Source organism: Hyperoodon ampullatus (assembly GCF_949752795.1).
Source record: "Hyperoodon ampullatus genome assembly, chromosome: 2".
In the NCBI taxonomy this organism is placed as follows: domain Eukaryota; kingdom Metazoa; phylum Chordata; class Mammalia; order Artiodactyla; family Ziphiidae; genus Hyperoodon; species Hyperoodon ampullatus.
In genome coordinates, this window is record NC_136915.1 from 39,775,649 (window position 1) to 39,798,044 (window position 22,396).

Here is a 22,396-nt window from a genome sequence, read left to right on the forward strand (position 1 = left end):
GTATTAAATGGATAACTGATAAGAACATGCTGTATAAAAAAATAATAAAATAAAATTCACAAAAGAATAGCAAAAAACAAAAATGAAAATAATAATTACATTTAAGTGTCCATCCCCTTTCCCTGTCCCATGTAAACACCATCCTGAAGTTTCTTTTTGTCATTTCTTTGATTTTCAAAACAAACACACATACACACTTTTTGTAGTTTTAGCTTTTTTTTTGAAATTTACAAAAAGAATATCATGCTGTATACAATCTTCTGAGACTTGCTTTTTTCTTTTAATATAAATATTACCAGTATTCAACCAAATTGTAATATGGGCTATAGTTCATTTAATTTTGCTGCTGCATATAAAATATCCTTTTCTGAAAATATATCACAATTTATTGATTTTCCTGTCAATGGATAGTAATGGAGTTGTCTCTATTATTTTGCTATTACAAACAGTACTGCTAAAAATATTATTTTACATGTATCCTGGTGCATCTCTCCTCATACACACCCACACTTACATACACACACATACATATCTTGAAGTGGAATTTCTGGGTTGTAGAGTATCTGAAAATTTAAACTTATAAGATAATACTAAATTTTTAATCAAAATGGTTGTGTAAATTTACACTCCAACGAACAATGTATAGTTGAATAGTTGACCAACATTCTTTCTAACATTTGCTATTGTCAGACTTCTTTATTTATTTTTTATTTTTAACCATTTTAAATTGAAGTATAGTTAATTTACAATGTTGTGTTAGTTTCAGGTGTACAGCAAAGTGATTCAGTTATATCTATATCTCTCTCCATATATACATAAATATATTCTTTTTCAGATTCTTTTCCATTATAGTTTATTACAAGATATTGAATATAGTTCCCTGTGCTATGCTGTCAGACTTCTTAATCTTTGTAAATTGAATGGGGTCCTTGGGATTTCATTGTAGCCTTTGTTTTCCTTTACCTGATTACTAATGAGGTTCAGCAAATGTTTATTAAAGATTTGGTTCCCTTTTCTGTGAAATGCCTAATTGTGACTTTAGTTCATTTTTCTATTGTTTTTCCTTCTATGAATGACTTGAGGCATTTTATACATTCTTAATATGTCCTTTGTTGGTTTTCTGTTACAACTGTATTTTTTCCAATTTGTAAATTATTGCTTATCTTTCTTTAAAATGTCTTTTAATGGACAGAAGTAATTATTTTAATACAGTTCATTATTCTTTTTATTTTATGATTAGCTCTTTTATTGTAAATTGTTTAAGAAATTATTTGCCAGGTCAAAGTTATAAAGATATTAACCTGTATTTTGTACTAAATGCTTCAAAGTTTTATATTTTCCATTTTGGTCCTTAGTTCATCTTGAACGGATTTTTTGTGTATAGGGCAAAATATGGACCCAATTTCACATTTTTCATTTCTGTCATATTACATGATAGGTCTCTTTGGGGATTGTCTATTCTAATTCATATTGGCCAGTTTCTATCATCATACTGTCTTAATTACCGTGATTTCATAATATATTCTGATAACTGGTAGGGCAAGTCTTTCCTCCCTTTTCTTCTTCAGAAATATCTAGGATATTCTTGGCCCTTTCCTCTTCCATATTAATTTACAATCAGCTTTTTAGGTTGAATTTTTAAAAAGCTCTATGGGGATTTTGATTGAGGTTGAATTGAACCTAAAATTAACCGTATTAAATATTTCTATTTGGAGACATGGGATAGATATGTCTCAATTTATTTAAATCTTTCATATCTTTCAGTAAGGTTTTCCCCCCAGCTTTTAATTTGGGAACAATAATCAGGACTATATATATCCACAAGAGTAGTAAATCAATACCTGCGCACCCTTGCAATATTTGCTTTAGCTCTCTATATTTATATAAGTATTAATGTGCTCTTTTGTTCTGAACAATTTGAGGGTAAGTTACTCTCAAATTATGAAATTGTACTCCCAAATATTTCTGTGTATAACTCCCAAGTACATAGATGTTCTTCTGCATGAGCACAGTGTAATGATCATATTCAGGAAATTTGACACTGATGCATTATTATTTTCTAATATAAAGTTCTTAATAAATATTCTTCAGTTGTTCCTTTAATGTTCTTCATAGCTGATTTAAAAAACATCAGGATCAAATCAAAGATCTCACACCATATTTAATTGCTTTGTCTTTTTTCTCCTTTAATCTAGAGCAGTTTCCCACCTGTAATTAACCTGTGTGAATTTTTGTCTTTTGTGATATTTTTGAAAGTACAGGCCAGTTGTTTTGCAAAAATGTCCTTCAATTTAGATTCAAAATGGTTGTCAAATATACACTCCCACCAGGAAATGTTGTATGATTGTTTCCTCAAGGTTAGATTCAGGTTAAACATTTTTGGCAGGAATACTATAACACTGAGATGTCCATCTCAGTGCATCACATTTGAGGGTACAGTGTCATCTGTGTAACTATTGGTGAAGTTAGATTTGATCATTTGGCTGAGGAAGTATCTCTCAGTAATTTATTATAATTATTTACATGTAGATCTTACACAAGTTTTAGTTACTATTATGCCTAAGTACTTTATAATTTTGTTGCTATTATAGTTAGAATCTTTTAAATATTGTTTTCTATGGCAATTGTTGGTTGCTGGTGTATAGAAATGCAATGACCTTTGTATATTGCCTTTATGTCCAATTGCCTTGCTCTCCTAATAATTCTAATAATTTGTGGATTTTTTTGTTTTGTTTCATTTTATGTGGACAATCATATTATCTGTGTTTAATGACAACTTTATTTCTCCCTTTCCAGTCATTTATGCCTGAATGTCTTTTTCATTTATTAGGGTTGAAGTTTCTCCTTTGTGCTCTCTCAGCCCCAGTGCTTCCCTGTCATGCAAAAATTTTTCTCTTCTGAACCTAAATTCTAAGGAAGGACCAAATATGTGTGTTTCCCTGGCAGTTGGTTCCTGTCTGTTGTCTTAACTTCTTTCTGTCCCTGTGAGTCTTTGTCAATATCCATGTCCTAAGAAATTTCTATAGGTTGTGGGAACCAGGATAAATTTCTCTGGTGGAAACCCACCTGTGGAGTCTAACAAGATTAGTGGGGTGAAGTTAAAAAAAAGCTTTGAAGGTGAGGGCAACTCCTTCAGGAGTTGGTCCAGGAATTCCAGTGAGAAGGTATTACAATGTGTTGCAAGGTCTTGAGAGCCTTACCTGAATACAGGGTGGGCTTATACTCAGAGACAGCTGTGGCTTTGGCTGGTTGACTCTGTTGACCTCCTGCCACATTTCCCTGTTCACTGCTTTGGGGGAGAGGGGATTGAGGAGCAGAAAGGATTATGCCAAGAGATGCTATGATTGGAGACCTGTAGGTCATCCTGGGCTTGGCTCTATCCTCTGTTGTTTTAGGGCTGAACAACTGGGTCCTTGGGACAGGCTGGCACAACAGCAGGTCTTTCCTTGACTCCTCCAGTCATGCACAGCCCTCATCCCACCCCATCAATACCTGCCTGAAGCATGGCTGCCTCTCCCACCAGATTGGAGCTCCTTAAGGGCAGGGCCAACTTCTTATATATTCCTGTGGTCCCTAGCACCCAGCATATTGGGGAAGGGACATCAGAAAATGCTTGATCATTAACATTTGTGGGGTAGCTCAGATCATGTCTGTCCACAGACATTATCCAGGAATAATCTCTTTTCCCCAAAGTCACGACAATTCTTTGAAACATGGTAGGGATCATCACCCATTTTATAGCCAAGGAAACAGAGGTGCAGAGAGGTAAGTGATACATCCAGTTTCACACTGCTGGTAAGTGGCTGGCAGTCTATATGCTGCTTCACATCTGCTGCCTCTGGAGGGATCCACATCTGGAGGGAGGCTGGTGTCCTCCCACTGGGGAATGCTCAATGTAGGGAGATTCCTACTGTGGTTGGGGAGATAGGGAGCTCTGTCTGGTTTCAGCCTCCTTTCCCCGGTGCTGTCTGCTCCTTTTGGCCAGCAGAGGGAAGCACTGAAACACAGAACTTTCTAAAGCCCAGGACTGCTTTGGGTTCACGCTCCCTTTCCACGGTCAGAGCCTCGGCAGAGCTCTAGGCAAGAAATAACGACTGCCATTTACTGAACGCCTACTATGTGCCACAATTATTATCATATATATTATTTTTAATCTTTAAAACAACTGCACGTGGAAGGGAGGACAGTCTTCATTTTCGAGATGGGGAAACTGGTTCAGAAATTAAGTCACTTTCCTGTGGCCGTGGAACTGGTAAATGGTATACCTGGGATGTGAACCAGGTCTGCTGGTTCCAAAGGATTGGTGTGTCTCCCTTAGCAAGTTCAGGACAAATGTCTGTTGAACAAACTTGTTGAATGAAGTCAAGGCAGGGTCCTCCTCCCTCCCAGACACCCTACTCCTCCTAGCCATCCTACTTCTTGGGGTTGACACCACACAGAGCTGAGTGCTGATCTCCAGCTTGAGGAGGAAATCATCCTGCTCCCTGCCTTCTACCTCCTGATTCTGTCACTGCCCAAAGTCTCCCATAATGTCTTTTTCTTCTTTCTTTCTGAAGCTGCCTCCAATGCTTCTTTTCCATCCAAAGCTGGGACAGGAAACAGGAGCTTGGGGCTAGAGTCTGGGACACTGGACTGGACTGGACTGCTGACCTCTGACCTCTGGTCTTGCTGCTGCTAGTCTTACACCCAGGTGATCCTCAGTGGCCACTGCCCTAGTATAAGCCTCCACCCTCTCTGGTCAGCCCTCCTCACTGCTCTACTACCCTCTAGGCCTTTCCACCTCTCCACATTAATCCCCATATTAGCCAGAGTGACTAATGCCTCAGTTCCCTTCAAATCTTTCAGCCCTCCCCATGGCCTCTAGGGTAAAGCCCCAGCTCCTCAGCCTGGCCTATGAGGCTTGGTGTGATCTGGGTCTGGCCTGCCTCTCCAGCCTCTTCCCTCAGTCTGCCCCATCCTCATGCCCAGTGCCCTGGCATTACTCAACAACTGGCTGGCTGTCCCCTGCCTCTGTGGCCTTGGCCATCCACATTATTTTCTCTGCTAGGGAAGGCTTGCTTATCTTTCCAGACTCAATTCTTGTGACTCTCTTCTGGGCATGCTTCCATGACCTCTCTTTCCATCCCAGCTGGAACAAATTCCTCCTCCACTCCCTTCCCTGTGGTTCCAGTAATGGGAAGTATTTCACTGCCCTAATTCGTTCTGTGTTTTTCTCTCCCACTCCTCTGCGAGTTCCTCCATGTCTGAGATAGTTCTGTGTCCCCAGCGCTCAGTACGGGGTCCAGCACATAGTAGTAGCTTAGTGGGTGTCTGTTGAAAGCATGATGGCTTTACTGCTCAGGCCTGTGGCTTCAGGCTCCTGCTGCTGCAATCTCCTCTGAAGTTATGGGAAAACTGGGCAAAGTTGTATGAAGAAAGAGCTGGCTTCAGTGTCCCTGCTGGTCAGGCTCCCCCTTTCTCTGGACACCCTTCCACAATGAGTAAGCATCCCCCACCATATCCCGCCATGGCCAGAGGGAGATCCTGCCTTGGAGTTCCGCCTTGGCATAAGCCTTGAGGCACATTCCCTCCTTCTTTCTCTCCCAACAACTTCCCCCTCCAAAAGTCTGCCAAGAGTCTATAAAATGCGCAGCTCCTGGCATCCCCTGTTGCCTCCTGGCTTTACTCACCCTCTGTTGTCAATTGTCAGGAGAGAGGGCGAGGGAGCAGGTGGGGTTGGAGATAGGAGAGAGTGGAGGTGGAGAGGGTGAGTCATATCTTGATGTTCTAGGACTTCCGTCTTCTCGGTGAAGGGGCAAGGAGAAGTAACTCCTCCTTTTTGGCACTTTTTGCAGGGAAGGGGATGAATGATTTAATATCAGGAACCCCAACACCTTCCCTGAGGGAAGGTCCTCAGAGGCACCTGGAGCCAGCAGGTGCCTGCCTTTTAGCAGAACCCGATTCACATTTTCTGCCCTTGTCTTGTCCTCTCCAACTCGCAGACATGTTTGCAATACATAAGTTCTGATTTGCTTTACTATTAGACACTAACCATGTTGTAGAGGGATTCACTTTTCAATCCATCTATGCTGAATTTTTTTTTTTTTTTTTTTTTTTTTTTGCGGTACGCGGGCCTCTCACTGCTGTGACCTCTCCCGTTGCGGAGCACAGGCTCCGGATGCGCAGGCTTAGCGGCCATGGCTCACAGGCCCAGCCGCTCCGCAGCATGTAGGATCTTCCCGGCCACGAACCCGTGTCCCCTGCATCGGCAGGCAGACTCTCAACCACTGCGCCACCAGGGAAGCCCCATCTATGCTGATTTTAACTGTCTGGTTTAGTCTGTGAGTTTTGATCACTGGAGGAACCATCACCCACCTCTGGGTGTGTCCAGCAGAGTCCTGGTCAGTCCCAAAGTCAATTCCAGATACTCATTCCCATGTCTGCAAATTGCTGTACCCTCTCTTGTAGCAATGCTTGTAGTGAGTGTCACAAATTTTACACATTTGTCAAATTTTAAGCAACCATGTGCATATTATGGAAACAAGCCCTGAACAGTTTCACTTGCTCCGGGTTACTCATCCACCAGCGCAGTCCAATGTCCAAGGCAGAGGGTAGTGAGTTTACTGCCTACTGGGGGGTCAGACAGGCAAACTGGCAGCAATTCCCTGGGTTTCCCAAAGTCCTCTAGCCTCTGGGATCCTACTGCCCTTTGCCACTCAAATAGAATCATCTGGGATGCATTTCCACACATGGTGGAAGATTAGCCTGACTGTCACAATCAATATCTTCAGGGATTCTCAGGGGCTTGTGTTTATCCTGGTGACTTCTTGGTCTTTGTGGTGATGTTAAACTTGTCTACAAATTCTTCCTATCAAGAAGTGACGTCTAGGGCTTCCCTGGTGGCGCAGTGGTTGAGAGTCCGCCTGCCGATGCAGGGGACACGGGCTCGTGCCCCGGTCTGGGAAGATCCCACATGCCACGGAGCGGCTGGGCCCGTGTGCGTCCGGAGCCTGTGCTCTGCAACGGGAGAGGCCACAACAGTGAGAGGCCCGAGTACCACAAAAAAAAAAAAAAAAAAAAGAAGTGACGTCTAATCCCCTTCCCCTTGACTATGGGCTGGCCTCAGTGATCTGCTTCTCATAAACAGAAAGAGGCAAGGGAATTCCCTAGCGGTCCAAAAGTTAGGACTCTGCGCTGCCATTGCAGGGGGTGTGGGTTTGATCCCTGGTTGGGGAACTAAGATCCCACACGCCATGTGGCATGGCCAAACAAAACAAAACAAAACAACCGGAAAGAGGCGAAGGTGATGCTGCTTGATTCCTGAGGCTACATTATACAAGATGATAGAGCTTCTGTCAGGCTCTCTTTCTGGATGCTTGCTTTTGGAACCCAGCCACCATGCTGTGAGGAAGCCCAGGCCACACGGAGAGGCCATGTGCAGGTGTTCTGGCCAACAGCCTTAACTGAGGTCCCAGGTGACATGTGAGTGTTGAGTGAGGAAGCCTTTGAGAGGACTCCAGCCCTAGCCACTGTCTGACTGCCACCACGCTATGTCCTGGCAGTGCTATCCTCTTTCTTTGCTGCTTGGGTCCACACACACCATTGCTCCTCCTCCTTCATCCTTGCAAAGCATTACTCTCATGCAAAGCTAGTATGTGCAGTGGATGATATTGAAGGTTTGGGGCCACAGAGGGGAGCTGCAGCAAAGACCAGGACAAATGAGAACTTGAATCTGAGTATTAAACTCCCTTTAGGGAAAGTTCACAGGCATTCCCTTCCACGGGGGATTTTTGCTGGTCCTGTATATCCTTGGGTCAAGGCTTTCTGCCATCATCTTGGACCTCTCTTTCTCCCTCCACCCTCAATCCTCCTCTCCCTCTGTAGCTGCATTAATACTTGTTTTCACAGGCAGAGCCATCCAACCGTTACAGTCTTAGTCCACAAACATAAGGCTGCAAGAAATGAAAGATTATTTCTCTCCATGTGAACTTAATTTCTTTTCCCAGCACCCTTCCTACAGGTGGCAGAAACATATCTCAGTCACCTCTGGGTATCCTCACTCCTCTGCCAGGTGTGTGTCACATTCTGGGAGTCACTGCAAGACTAGTGCAACTGGGGTGTGGTGTCTGTTCTTGGGGGGTGTGCCCTGAGTGTACATGGTTCTGCCTCACTGTTTTTGTCAATTAGCAAAGGTGGCCACCGGGTCTTCCCTTGTGTCCAACCTCAAGGTCTCTCCAGGTCCAGCTCCCTCTCAGCAGCCCCTGAATCCCACCTGGGTGCACAGAACACTCATCCGCTCCCATGCTGTGAGACTGTTAAGACCCATCAGCCTAGAAGCACCATGCAGCCCCTTCCTCACCACATTTCCAGAGCAACCTAGGCTGTGCTGCTTTCCTGGGCTTGACCCTGGGAGGGCATGTGTCCCTTTTTGCTCTCTGAGTTCCCACATAGGTAACATGAGGACTTTCTCAGGGACTCATCAGAGTCTCATCTCTTCGTCACCCCTGGCTCTTTCTCTGTCCCTGCTGCCCCCTTCAGTTCGGTTCCAGTCTCAGCTGCGGGAGGGTCACCGATTGTTCATGTATTCCTTTAAATCTACTATGTATGTTACAGAGCTTGTTCTCCAAATCCTTCAGGGCTTAGGCTTTTGAAGTTAGAAAGCCTGGGTTTTTGCAACTCAAGGCCTTGGCTTTTGAATCCCCAAATCAAGAATTTCACTCTGATTGCAAAGAATTGCAGGCCTAGCTGCCTGGGTGAGTATAGGGAAGGGGATGGGGAGAGCAGTGCATAGAGACAGAAGAGTCCTGGGAAGTAAACGTCTTACACAGTGGTTTTTAAAAAAAAATTTTTATTGAAGAATAGTTGATGTACAGTATTATGTTACAGGTGTACAATATAGTGATTCACAATTTTTAAAGGTTATGCTCCATTTATAGTTATTATAAAATATTGGCTATATTCCTTGTGATGTACAATATATCCTTGTAGCTTATTTTATACATAATGGTTTTTACCTCTTAATCCCCTACCCCTATATTACCCCTCCTCCCTTCCCTTTCCCCACTGGTAACCACTAGTTTGTTCTCTGTATCTGTGAATCTGCTTCTTTTTTGTTATATTCAGTAGTTTGTTGTATTTTTTAGATTCCACATGTAAGTGGTATCACACAGTATTTGTCTTTTTGTGAATACATACTTTAGTTCACTATATGTGCTAATATGTTTATTCAGGTTATTTTTATCAAGTTATTTAGGTAGAAAGATTTTAAAAATAATTTAAATTAAATAATATATATTTCTTTCCCAATAACCCTAAAGAATGGCTAAAAGGTAAGAAAATCTGATTCCCCTAAACTTTGTTACCCGTTGTGTGCTTGTTTTGAAGGAGGTGAGGCATTTTGATGGTTGCGATCTTCAGTTATTTTTTATCTACAGTTTTTTCCTTAAAAAACAATTCCACAGCCTAAGAAGAATGTACTGATTTTGATTTCTTCTACAGAAAAATTTAATCTGAGAGGATATGTGGTTTTCATTCTTGATTTCTCTTGGAGGCATGACGGGACCCCCTGGGCCACGAGGGTTTTCTGGTCATCCAGGGTTTCCAGAGGCAGCTGGTATTCCTGGGAGAGCTGATTCTACTCCAGGAAAACCAGGGAACCAGGGACCACCTGTGTTGCCTGGAGCGCCAGGGCTGCCAGGAACTGCAGGATCAGACGGTAAAGTGCTCTTCATTCATTAGCATTTATGTTGCATTTGATATTTGCAGTATCATTCAGAAAATGTTTCCAAATTTTTAAAGTTAACTAATATTTCATAAGCCAAATTAGTATTATTAATAATACAAAAAAGTAAACTGATGTTGGATTACCACATCAATTAAAGTATGTGAAAATGGTTGGGAATTTGTGATGATAGAATTTTGTAAATTAACACAATTTTAATTTTTAAAATGTAGTTGTCATTTTTATAGAGTTATATTGGGTTGGCCAAAAAGTTTGTTCGGGTCTGTCCATAAGACATGGAAAACCCGAATGAACTTTTTGGCCAGCCCAATATATGGACCTGGCTTAAGAGTCAAACAGTTCTATGAAGCCTGTTGTGAAGAACTGCCAACCCAGGGAACCCCTTCTCCTATTCCGTCCTCCCCAGGGGCAATTATTTCCACACAATTAGCTGGACCTTTTTTTTTTTTTTTTTGTGGTACTCGGGCCTCTCACTGTTGTGGCCTCTCCCGTTGTGGAGCACAGGCTCCGGGTGCGCAGGCCCAGCGGCCATGGCTCACGGGCCCAGCCGCTCCATGGCACATGGGATCCTCCCGGACCAGGGCACGAACCCGTGTCCCCTGAATCGGCAGGCGGACTCTCAACCACTGTGCCACCAGGGAAGCCCCTGGATCTTTTGTTATTTGCCTCTGTATTGCCATTCAACATACTTGTGTTGCAATTTCTTAATTTTTCAGTTTGAGCATTATCTTTTTTACTTTCCTCTCTAATGGATGAATTTACCTCTCTTCCCATCACACATGTACATTTTCCACTCCTACAACCTATCAATATAGTTACCATCATAATTTTAGTTAAATAAATATTCAGTGTTTACATTGAAAGGTTATATAAATGCTATTCACTAGTTTAGTCATATAATAATATATTATTACTTTTCAGCATAACATTTTGCTAATAGTTGTCTTATATTCTTCATATTTGCTTGGTTTTCAGTATACGTACTGCTAACTCAACCTCAAACCATCTAGAATTGTATAAATCTCTTAATCGTACATTCTAACTCATTACCAGTATTTGAATAAATCTCTCCTGGGGCTTTTTAAAAAATTAATTAATTAATTAATTTTTGGCTGCATTGGGTCTTTGTTGCTATGCGAGGGCTTTTTTTGGTTGCCACGAGCGGGAGCTACTTTTCGTTGCTGTACGTGGGCTTCTCATTCTCTTGTTGCGGAGCACAGGCTCTAGGTGCGTGGGCTTCAGTATTTGTGGCGCATGGGCTTAGTTGCTCCATGGCATGTGGGATATTCCTGGACCAGAGCTCAAACCCATGACCCCTGCATTGGCAGGCAGATTCTTAACCACTGCTCCACCAGGACAGTCCTCTCCTGGGGCTTTTTGACCTGTTCAAATTAGTTCAGGTTGCAATTTTATATAAAAGCTGCTGTGACACTGCCTTGAGATCTTCCTTCACCATTATTCTAGGAATTCTCTCTCTCTGTCTCTGTGTCTCTTTCTGGGTCCCTTTGTTTCCCACAACTCATATATTTCTTCTAATGGTTTACTCTCTTATTATACTTTGTGAGAAAGTATTTTAATTTGGGGTATCTTCACTGTTTGAAATACCTTTACTCTACTGTGGAAGTTGCTTAATAGTTTGGTTGAATATAAAATTCTAGATTGGACTCATTTTTCCTTCAGGTTTTTTTTTTTTTTTTTTTTTTTTTTGCTGTACTCGGGCCTCTCACTGTTGTGGCCTCGCCCATTGCGGAGCACAGGCTCTGGACACACAGGCTCAGCGACCATGGCTCACGGGTCCAGTCGCTCTGCGGCATGTGGGATCTCCCCGGACTGGGGCACGAACCCGTATCTCCTGCATCGGCAGGCGGACTCTCAACCACTGTGCCACCAGGGAAGCCCAGGCAGGCAGATTCTTAACCACTGTGCCACCAGGGAAGTCCCACTGAAGGGTTTTAAGTATATCTCTAAAAGTCTCCCTCCACACAGGGAAAAATGGATAAATATATAATGGTACATCCCTGCAGTGGAATACTAGGCAGTTTTTAGAAATACTGAGGGACAGTTAAATGCACTAGTTTGGAAAGAAGGACAAAATATGTTAAATTAAAAAAGGCAGGTTTTGGAAAAGTATTTGTCATATACCCCATTTACATAAAACACATTTAGGTGAGTAGATGTGGCTAGAAAAACCTCCAAAGAGCACACACCACCCTCTGGACGATCTCTCCAACCACATCACAGGCCACTGTCCCCCTAGTGGCAGCTCCTGGGAGACACCATACTTTTTCCTACTCCAGACTCTGTGCTTGCTGTTCCCTCTCCCTGGAATGCTCTTCCCTTACTCTTCACATGGTCAGCTCCTGATCATCCTTCCGGTTTGACCTTGAATGTCCTTTCCAACAAGAGCCCATTCTGGGTCACTCTATCTAAGCAGGGCCTCCTGTTAGTCTCTCTCCCAGTGCTGTGTTTATTTCCTTCTTATTACTCACTACTTTCTGCAATCTTTTTACTTTGTTGTTTACTTGTTTATTATGTCTTCCCCCCATAGAAGGAAAGGGCAGGATCATGTTTCTCTCATTCCCCTGAGACAGGGCTCTGCACATAGCAGGTCCTCAATAAAAATGTGTTGCATGACTTAACAGGGGTGGAATCGACATGATTTCTGTATTGAACAACAAGCTGGAATTCTCTTTCTAATGAAAAACTTTGATGCTGAAAAGAAATCTCCTTCTGGCTGCAGTGGAGATAGGAGGTTGGTGGCAGGCACCAGATGGAAGTAGGTTGGCCGAGCTCACCCAGGGGCAATAAGAGGGTAGCTTGGACTTAGAGCAGTGGTTATGGGACTGGAGAGGGGACTGAGCCCAAAGGTGTGTAGGACAGGGAGACTGGCTAGGAGAGGGGGTGCAGGAGGAGGGAGTGGGTGCTCCCTGGGCCTTCCTGGGCAGCCTCCTCTCTTCCCCGCTGGCCTGGCTGGTGACGCTGGGTTCCCGAGTGGCCTGGTCTTCTGTTGCCATTTCAGATCCAGCAGATGGGGAGTCTGGACAAGTTGGTGTCCCCACACCCACCCACGGTGGTTGGGACAGTTCCTTGGCTTCCTGAACATCTATGACACTGACTACACCAAAGCTATGTACAGTCGAGGAGGTGAGGGTTCCTGGGAGAAGGTGGAGCTTCCTGAGAGCAAAGGAACCATGGGGGGAGGGGTTCTGGGCCTGTGCCCTAAGTCTAGGCAGCTGAGGTCCCCACCCTATTTATCACCAAGCATCCTCCGGAAATCCCCAGTCCCCACTTGACCCAAGCTTCTCTTTGTCCTGCAGACCCTAAGGCCCCGGATGTGTTTGACTTCTTCCTCCAGTGGATTGGTGAGTGGGCACCTGCCTTTCCTGCCCTTGGTGCTGGGTGAGCAGGAGCCTTCCCTGTCCGGACCTCCCTGCCCAGTGCCCACTCTGGTAGTTGTTCCATCCACCGACCACCCGGCCCCCAACTGCCTATGCTAAGCTCAGCTGCTCAGTAGGAAGCGCGGGAGAAAGCAGGAGAGCTCCAGGCTGCCAGGGAGGTGGGTCTCAGGCACCTTCTCCTGCCAGAGTGTCTCTTCCCTAGAGAGCCAGGGCAAAGGCTCTGGACAATGCGTCCCTGTGAGGAACAGCTTCCTGGAGGAGGCGGCACTAGAGGTGATCCAGGAGGTTTTATTGGTGGAGCTGGCTGGGGTCAGGGCCTGAGGAAAGGAGTGGTGGCAGGACCCAGGCTGGTGTCACCAGAGGCTGCGAGGCTGTGTGGCTGGAAGGCAGAGCTGGGTTGGGATGCGAGGCTGGGCAGGGAGGACGGGGGCGGGGTTGGCTGTGCTTGGCCCCGGGCTGCCAGGGATGGGGCAGGATTGTGTGACCTGCCCGGCCTGCCCTCCCCCATCCCTTCCCCAGGGAAAGGCTTGCTGCTCCTCCAGGGGCCCAAGTGGTTTCAGCATCACAAGCTACTCACACCTGGCTTCCCCATTACGTGCTGAAGCCCTACGTGGCCGTGTTCGCCGAGTCTACATGTGCCATGTTGGTGAGCTCCCCGTGCCAGACTCCTGGAGGCTGTGCTGCAGGGCCAGTTTTCCCTGGGGGAGGGCAGTGAGGAGAACTGCTGAGGCCCCGAGGCCTGTTTCTGTGTGCAGTAGCTGTGCGAGCCTTGCCCTGCCTGACACCTACTGCAGGCTGGGTGCTGACCAGGTGCTGAAGCTCCAAGTGGCCAGGCAGCCCTGGCCCTTGTCTCCACCAGGAGACCCAGTCCTCCCTCTTCCCAGATCAAAGGGGCTCTGTGAGACCCCAGTAAATCTCCTACTGTAGCCGATTTGAGGGCTGCCTGTACTTGAGAATATTAAGAAGACCTTCCATGTCTAAAAAGTGTCTCCTCATTCTCGGCCTAGTACAACTGCCTGAAATAAGGTCAAGAGGAACTCATCTCTAAAATGGATGCCGGGGGACTTCCCTGACGGTCCAGTGGTTATGACTCTGTGCTCCCAATGCAGGGGGCACGGGTTTGATCCCTGGTCAGGGAACTAAGATCCAGCATGCCACATGGCGTGGCCTAAAACATAAATAAAATTTATTATAAAATAAAATAAAATGGATGCCGGGCATCAGGGGTCCAGCTCAGAGTCTTAGGGCTGGATAATCCCCAGACGTTACCCAGGCTGGTCTTTCCCTTTGCAGGAGGCTCCTCCCCAGTATTGCTGCAGGCCTGACTTACACACAGACTGTGCTGGGGAGCTCACCACCCCTCGGCCCTCCTCTCCCCTTACACACAGCTGCCTGGCTGGGAAGAAGTGTCTGTGTGTGCTGGGCGAGGCTGCCTCCTGGTTCTGCCCTCTGAGCCTGAAGCCTCTTCCCTCCACCACCCCCATAACAGCAGGATGGAGGCCAGGCCAGGGACCGGGGGTGTGTGGGGGGAAGACAGCAGCGGGTCCTGGACGGCAGGTGTCGGGCACCCAGCCTGGCTGGCCTCTCTCCCTCATCACCTTCCATGTCTGGGTTCTAGGAAAAGTGGGAGGAAAAGTCTCGTGAGCCTAAGAGCTTTGACATCTTCTGTGATGTGGGCCCCATGGCGCTGGACTCGCCATGAAGTGCACCTTTGGCAGAGGAAAGAGCGGCCTGGGCCGCAGGTCAGGGGGCCCTCGGGGCTGACCGCAGTCTCCACCCAGGCTGGCTTGGCGGGGCGAGGTGGCAGGACTCCCGGACCCTGGTCTGAGAGGAGATAGGGTCCTGCCCTAGGGAGCCCAGCTCAGGTGGAGCCGGGCCTTTCCCATGGCTTTGGTGGGAGGCTAATGGCAGGGAGAGGATGGGCAGAGAGTGCAGAGGCTGGGGCTGGATTGTGGAATGGAGCCGCTCGGGGGCTCTGCTGGGGATCAGTGTCTGAGCATCTCTCCCTCCCTCCGCTGTGCAGGGACAGGAGCTACTGCCTGGCGGTCAGCGATCTCTTGCTGCTGATGCAGCAGTGTTTCGAGCCCTTCCAGTACCACAGGGACTTCATCTACTGGCTCACCCTGCAGGGCCGCCACTTCCTGCAGGCCTGCCAGGTGGCCCACGACCACACAGGTGGGAGCTTCCTGCACGGCCCACGCACAGGAAGCCCAGGTTCTAGTCTAGCTCCTCCTGGCCCCTGGGGGACCCCTCCCATTGCAGGACATCCGTTCCCCCTTCAGGCAGAGGGCAGGTCCCCAGGCAGTGACACCCTGTGCTCCCGGGACAGACCAGGTCATCAGGGAACGGAAGGCAGCCCTGCAGGACAAGAAAGAGAGGGAGAAGATCCAGAGCCGGAGGCACCTGGACTTCCTGGACGTTCTCCTTGGGGCCCGGGTAAGTGCACAGTCTCCCGCCCTGACCTGAGAACTTGTCCCACACGGGTCTTCAGAGCGTCCTCCTGGGACAGGGCTCGCTGAACAGCAGCAGGGGCTAAGCATTTTCTTCCTCTTTCCCTAGCACATATGACCTGTTTCTTGTCCCATGATACATATCAGCAAAGGCTCAGAGGTGGGAAGGGGCTGGCTGTGGCTGGCCGTGACACTGGGGAGAGATGTAGTGGCAGGGATGCTGGGTCACATGCCTGAAGACCAATTCCAGACTTCTAAGACTCTGAAGAATCTTAGCACCCGCGAATCTTACAGTCTTAGGCTTTATACATTACTTATTCATTCATTCACTCATTCAGTTGGTCCTTTATTCACTCACTCCACAAACTCACTGAGCCCCACCCTGGGTTAGTGTCCGTGCTAGGGATGCAGACGCTGAGAAAGCCTTGGCCTTGGCCTCCAGACGCTGACGGTCTAGTGCAGGAGACAGGAGGTGGACATTGACAGACCTCTTCCTCCTCCAGGTGGTATTATTCTGTGTCAAGTGAGCCAAGATGACAGGGCTGGTGAAGTCACAGGTCACTTGGCCAGAGGGGTCAAAGAAGGCTTCCTGGAGTAGGAGGCATCCAAGCTGTGCTTGGGAGAACAGATAGGAATCTAGGGGAAGGTCCTCACCCCCAGTCTGAAAAGGAGCTTTCCCTCCCTCCCCCAGACCTTCATTTGACAGCTACTGTTATGAGGTCTTGTTGGAACCTATCTCAGATGCCTTGGGCGGTAGCACTGTGCCTTTGTGACCCAGGATGAAGATGGGATTGAGCTGTCAGATGCAGACCCCTGGGCCGAGGTGGACACGTTCATGTTTGAAGGCCATGACACCAGCACCAGTGGCATGTCCTGGTTTCTCTACTGCATGGCCCTGTACCCCGAGCGCCAGCATCGCTGTCGGGGGGAAGTGCGAGAGATTCTTGGGGACCGGGACTCCATCCAGTGGTGAGTGAGGCTGTGGGTGAGCCCCATCTGTCCTGCTTCCCGGTCCCAGGCAAGAGCTGTGCTTACAGGGCCACCCTGGAAACCAGGTGACGGCAGGTAACCCTTGTCTTTTTCCCCTTCAGTGCTGTGGCTTTGCGGGGAGCTATGCGTGGACACAGCCCTGAGCCCTTTCTCTCACAGTGGACCCTTTTCAGATGTGAGTCATGGAGACAAGGTGGTCAGCAGGCTCCTGACCTGTGTTCCGGCTCCCTCTGCTGGCAGAACCTGAGAACCCTTCTGGCTTCCTGGACAGAGCAGGCAGCACCAGGAGAGAAAGGTTTGGAAACTGAGGATGCACAGAGCTGGGGTAGCCAGGGAGCGGATTCCCTCCCACCTGCCTTTGGATGGCCGTGTGCAGCCTCTAGACTCCTCTGATGAAGGAGAAAAGGCTGTTTCCCAAACTCCATCACTTCAAAACTTGCAACTGTTTTCCGTTTCTTGGTTCAAGCTTGAGCTCACCGACACGACACGGGTTGACGCTGACCTCTCTGTGCAGAATGAGCTTTGGCGATCTCCCACGGGCTCCTCTCCCAGCTGTGCCCTCTGCCCCGTCTCCCTTCCTCCCCTCAGGCCTTCGAGTCCTGTCACCTTTCTCTCTTTCTCACAGGGCTAGGCACACAACAGGGGCTCCGAAAATGCTCAGTCGAGGGGAGACACTTTAGATTCACTGAGGGAGACTGACTGAGAACTCCAGCAACCGGGTGAAGGATGTGTGGTTTTATTGGTAGGACACTGGAAACCTCCCAGGGTGTGTGGCCCTGTGCCAGGCGCTCTCTGGGGTGTGGCTGCGGAGGGGGTGGAGCCACGATACTGCCCTCAGGGAGTTTTCAGAAAGACAGACTCACAGAACCAAAAAGCTAGAGAAAACCACAGAACAGGGTAAGACTGCCTGGCCCTGTGTTGAGAGCAGAGGAATCAAAAGGGGTGGGCCTGAGTTGGCTTCCTAAGGAGCCCTGAAACTCAGGTAGGGGCTGGGCCCTCCAGGTCGGGGAGCAATGTGAAGACGGCCTGGGGGCAGGGAGTTGAAACATTAATTTTCATTTCATTCCATTTCAAACTTGAAGCAACTTAAAGGACACCTATTCAATGAAATGTAGAACACACATGAACAATGAGGACCAGGGGGAATAAACCCTAGAGCTGGGGCTCTGTAATAAGGTGTTGCACAGTAGTTATAGTTGGACCACATTTGGGTCTGAGCTTCCTAGTGACAATATATTTCTCTATATAGAAAATTACTCACCCTCCTCTGAGTTTGTCACTGTTTATGCATTTCTTGCTTCATTTGACCAGTGTATATCAGCCCCTGTTCCTCTCCATTCCAGCTTCCCAGGGAAACCAAGCAGAACCTAAAGAACTGTCCCTTGTGAGGTTTCTGTGGGGCCCTGAGAGACACAGGAGTGACCTTGTGTTTGACGGCCGGGAGCACATACACCCCTAGGGTCCTGTGCTTTCCCTTCCTAGCAGTGCAGGTGAGGGAGGGATGGAGAAAAGTGGAGCTAGACCCCTGGGTCTGAGTGGCCACCCTATGTCCAGCCTGGCCTGGACACTTGGAGCACTCGTGTCCCTCTGACTCTCGGGTGTGTGATGGTGGTGAAGAGAGGAGCTGGGGCTGGGCCCGCCTTCCCGCAGGACCGTGTTGCTCACAGCCCGGAAAGTCCTGGCTGTGTTGCTGGCAGCGATGATCTGAGGAAGATGACCTATCTGACCATGTGCCTCAAGGAGAGCTTCCGCCTCTACCCCTATGTGCCCCAGGTGTACCGCCAGCTCAGCAAGCCCGTCACTTTGTGGATGGTCGCTGTCTACCTGGAGGTGGGATAGGGCGGATTCTGGGTGGAACCGGAGTCCTTGTGGGTGCTCTCTGTACCCTCGCACCAGTGCGGAAGAACCCAGGCTTTGTGTTTGGCCTGCGTCCAAGTCCTAGCTCCACAAGGTAGGGGTAAATCCCTCTGCCTCTAAGCCTCTTCTCTCTCTTCTGTACCTGGGGATGAGAAGGGTCCCTGCCTTACTGGGTTGTTCTCAGGAGGAAAGAGACAACTTTCGTCAGGGCTGTCATGTACCACCATGCATGGTGGGCCCTGAACAACTCCAGGAGGCATCATTTACTTCGGGTACGATGCTGTGCAATGTACAACCTGTATAACCGTGTGTGGTAGCTTTGTAAGGAGTGTTTAATGCTGGATCTGACACATAGTAAGCACCAATGAATGGTAGCTGTTGCTGCTGAGAGCATAATATCATGAACAAGTACTTCCCTTGAGAGTCAGTTAATGGAAACCAGAAAGTGTGTGATAGTCCTTGTCTGTCTTACCTCGTGGTGGGGTGCATCAGTCCTTTTTTCCTTTTCCTTTCTACAAATGTCTGTGTCAAGTGTTGTGCTCAGTGAGGGGCTGCAGGAAGTAAGTGTGAGGTTGATCAGAAGCATTTTGATGTGTTGAGGGTGGTCGTGGACTCTCTGTCACTGGCGGTGCTCAGGGAGGGGCTGGTACCCAGTTAGGGGGATGTTAGGGGATGGATTCTGGCCCTGTGAGGAGGTGGGCCTGGCTGCCTCACAGCCACCTGGTCATCAGGCCTCTGCTCTGCCCACAGGTAGCCTGATTTCTCTGCACATCTATGCCCACCATAGGAATAGTGCAGTGTGGCTCGACCCCGAGGTACGCCATCCCAGGGCCCAGAGGTCAGGTGGGGTGGGTGGCTATGGGGTCAGCCTGCCCTAGGACCTGGCAGATATTTAAGCAAGGCCTGTCCCCTCAGGTCTTCGACCCCCTGCCCTTTTCCCCAGAGAATGTGGTTGGATTTTTGCCTTCATTCTGTTCTCTGCTGGGCCCAGGTAAGGAGAGCCTAACATCCCTGGTCCTCTGGACGAGGGAGGTGAGGATGGAGGATGTCGTTGGGGAGGCATCCTGTGGGGGAACTCTGGGATGAGGGGGACCATGCTGGGTGTGCAGTGACCCTGATGCAGGGGAAGTTCCAGGGACCTTCCTCCTACCATTAGCATAGTCTTGTCCTTGGCAGGTGGGTGGGTGAGTCGTTCCAAGAGAGACCCCCTAAGCCACAGCCCACAGTGTGAACCTACCTGGTCTGGGACCCTCACCATACTCCCAGGATCTGTTTCTTAAGCCCAGGTCAATCAATCAATCATTCAATTGATCAACTGATCAATCAATCAATTCATCCAAAAAGAGTTACTGATTTCTGCTGGTCACTTAGAGCACTGGTTTTCATCCTCTGGACACCCTGTAGCCTGATGTCATTTTTTGCTGCTCGTCGCAGGAACTGCCTTACACAGCAGTTTGCCATGAACAAGATGAATGTGGTCACAGCCCTCTGCTTGCTCTGTTTTGAGTTTTCCCTGGACCCCTCAAGGCCACGCATCCAGATACCCTGCACTCCAAGAATGGCATCCACCTCCACCTGAAGCCCCTGGGCCCCGGCTCTGGGAAGTATATCTGCTGAGAGTAGGGCCCCAGCCAGCCCAGGTTGTGGCCTCTCCCTGGGTGCTGCCATCTCCAAGCTGGGTTGTAGAGTAGCTGTGTTCCCTTGTCTTCCGCAGGCTTGTGGATTAGCGGGGAATAGGCACCTGCATAGACTGTCACCTCGAGGGCAGTGCCATGTAAACATGTGTGTCTATAAATGCTTACTATGCATGTGTTCCAGAGCTCACTCATTCATTCAACAAACATATGGTGAACACCTACTTGCTTCTAGACTCTCCCGGTATCTCTCATAATTGTTCATCTTTCTAAAGTTTACACAGCATTCGCAGCCGAAGCTGTGCCTTGGGATTGGTGGTTATGAGCAGGCACTCACCCATTCCACCTGATAGATGGATGGCTTTCAGGGCCTGCCCCTTCACTGAGATCTGTTTCTTTGTTTAACTTTGTGTGTATGTTTTTGGAATACAACAGACATAAGGAAAAATTGCTTAAACCAAAAATACACAAGACAATGAATTTTTAAAATAAATTTATTTATTTTTATTTATTTACTTTTGGCTGTGTTGAGTCTGTTGCTGCGCGCAGGCTTTCTCTAGTTGCGGGGGCTACTCTTCGTCACTGTGCGTGGGCTTCTCCTTACAGTGGCTTTTCTTGTTGCAGAGCATGGGCTCTAGGCACTCGGGCTTCAGTAGTTGTGGCACGCAGGCTCAGTAGCTGTGGCTTGTGGGCTCTAGAGCGCAGGCTCAGTAGTTGTGGTGTATGTGCTTAGTCGCACAAGTGAAGAAATGGTTTCAACAGGCATCATCAGGGAGCAGAGCCCAGTGTCCCAACCACGTTTGGCCCACGGGTGGCACTCGAGTCTAAGAGGTGTCTACTTCCCTGATCTCTGGATCCTCAGGAGGCCAGTGAGGCAGGACTGAGGAGGCTTAAATACTAAGGGAAGGAACCTGCCAAGATGCTCATCAGGTAGGAGCTTGAGTGGAGGCCTTCTGACCCTGGCCTCTTTTGACTAAGACTCCATGGGTAGAATTGCCTTTCTCTCTGAGGACTCGTGTCTGTGGGAGCTCTGGAGCCAAAGGGAAGGAGGAGGCTCCATGTGAGAGGGGAGCTGGGAGCAGCGGGCACCAAAGATGAATTCCACATAATCCTACCCGCTTGCAAAACAAAGCCTGCTGCCTCCTGGGATCCAGAGACTGTGTGCATGTGTGTCAGCAGAGCATGGAGTATACAAGGGGCACATATAGGTGAGGCTGCACAGGGGTGACTGTCTATGTATGTGTCCTGGGGGGTGTGCATAGGAGTGTGGACACAGCTGGGGTTTTTCCTACTGCGTGGAGCGAGCAGGGTCTGTTCTTAGTCACTCTCTTCAGCTCCTGTAAAATCCTGTGGTTAGAGCTCACGTCCATGGCTGACACCCAGAAGACAAAGTTCCCATCGTCCCATGCTCTGAGAGTGACCAGCCCGAGCCCTTGTGCACCACCTAATGCCAGGGGACCTGCCAAGCTTCCTGTCCAGGATGCTCCCAGCTAACTCTCTTGCCCCACCCCCGGTCAGGCACAGAGTGTCCTCCTGGCCCCATCTTGGAGCTGAGGGAACTAGCCCTGTGACCTAGGAACAGGGAGGGGACTGGACAGAAGGTTCCAGCTGCAGGCAGCGGCTGGGGGCAATGTCCCCCTCAGGAGGCACATGGCGGCATCACAGCACAGCACAGCACAGGGCTGCAGGGGGGTCTCCTCTGGCATCCGGGGCCCTGGCTTAGGAAGGGCAGGGGTGGGACGGGAGGAGGACCTGTGTGCAGAAGCAGCAAGAGAGCAGGGCTGGTGCAGAGAGGCCGCTGGGCGAGTACAAGGGGCCTGGCGCTAGTTAGGGTCAGGAGGACCAGTCCCCCCGAGGTCTCCAGGAGTGCCAGGGTTGAAGAAGCCCGTCCTTGCTCAGGGGCCGGGCAGACACACGGGGGACTGCAAGGGGCTGTCCTGTGGGGGAGGTGCACCGGCTGGTCCTCTGCTTCGGGTCTGACATCCTCTCCCAGCAGCCAAGCCTCGTGCCCAGCTGGTCCTCCCAGACCCTCCTGCACAGCCGCCCACTCGGGCCTCTGAGGAGCCTTCAGGCCCTGCGTGTGAGGAAGGGCTGCCGGGGGCTGGTGACATGGCCAGGCTGGGCTCTTCTCAAATCTCATTTGGGGTGAAGGATTGGCTTCCTGAGGCCCTCGTGCTGAGCCAAGACTGTAAGGCTTCTTTGCTCAGGGCAGGATGGGCTCTGGCTGGGCCCCTCTAAGGACGTAGTGAGGAAGCTACCACACAACAGCAGGGAGGCTCCTTCCCTGACAGGTACCCGGGATGAGCTTCTTCCCTCGGAGCCTTTGCAGATGAGCCCTTTCTCCTG

General features: G+C 48.8%; 1 protein-coding gene across 1 annotated transcript; it reads left to right on the top strand.

The window, feature by feature from the left end:
* Positions 1-3,713: 3,713 nt before the first annotated feature.
* CYP4B1 (cytochrome P450 family 4 subfamily B member 1) lies at positions 3,714-20,033 on the top strand (the record flags this gene model as incomplete). Its single annotated transcript, XM_079720715.1, is given in 22 exon segments — positions 3,714-3,765; positions 5,690-5,746; positions 5,835-5,915; positions 8,167-8,285; positions 9,575-9,694; positions 12,741-12,781; positions 12,783-12,865; positions 13,039-13,083; positions 13,639-13,706; positions 13,709-13,765; positions 14,738-14,813; positions 14,816-14,861; positions 15,143-15,294; positions 15,449-15,555; positions 16,348-16,538; positions 18,257-18,357; positions 18,360-18,389; positions 19,167-19,231; positions 19,332-19,371; positions 19,374-19,407; positions 19,851-19,957; positions 19,960-20,033. Coding segments are annotated over 22 exon segments (1,746 nt in total).
* Positions 20,034-22,396: the final 2,363 nt, after the last annotated feature.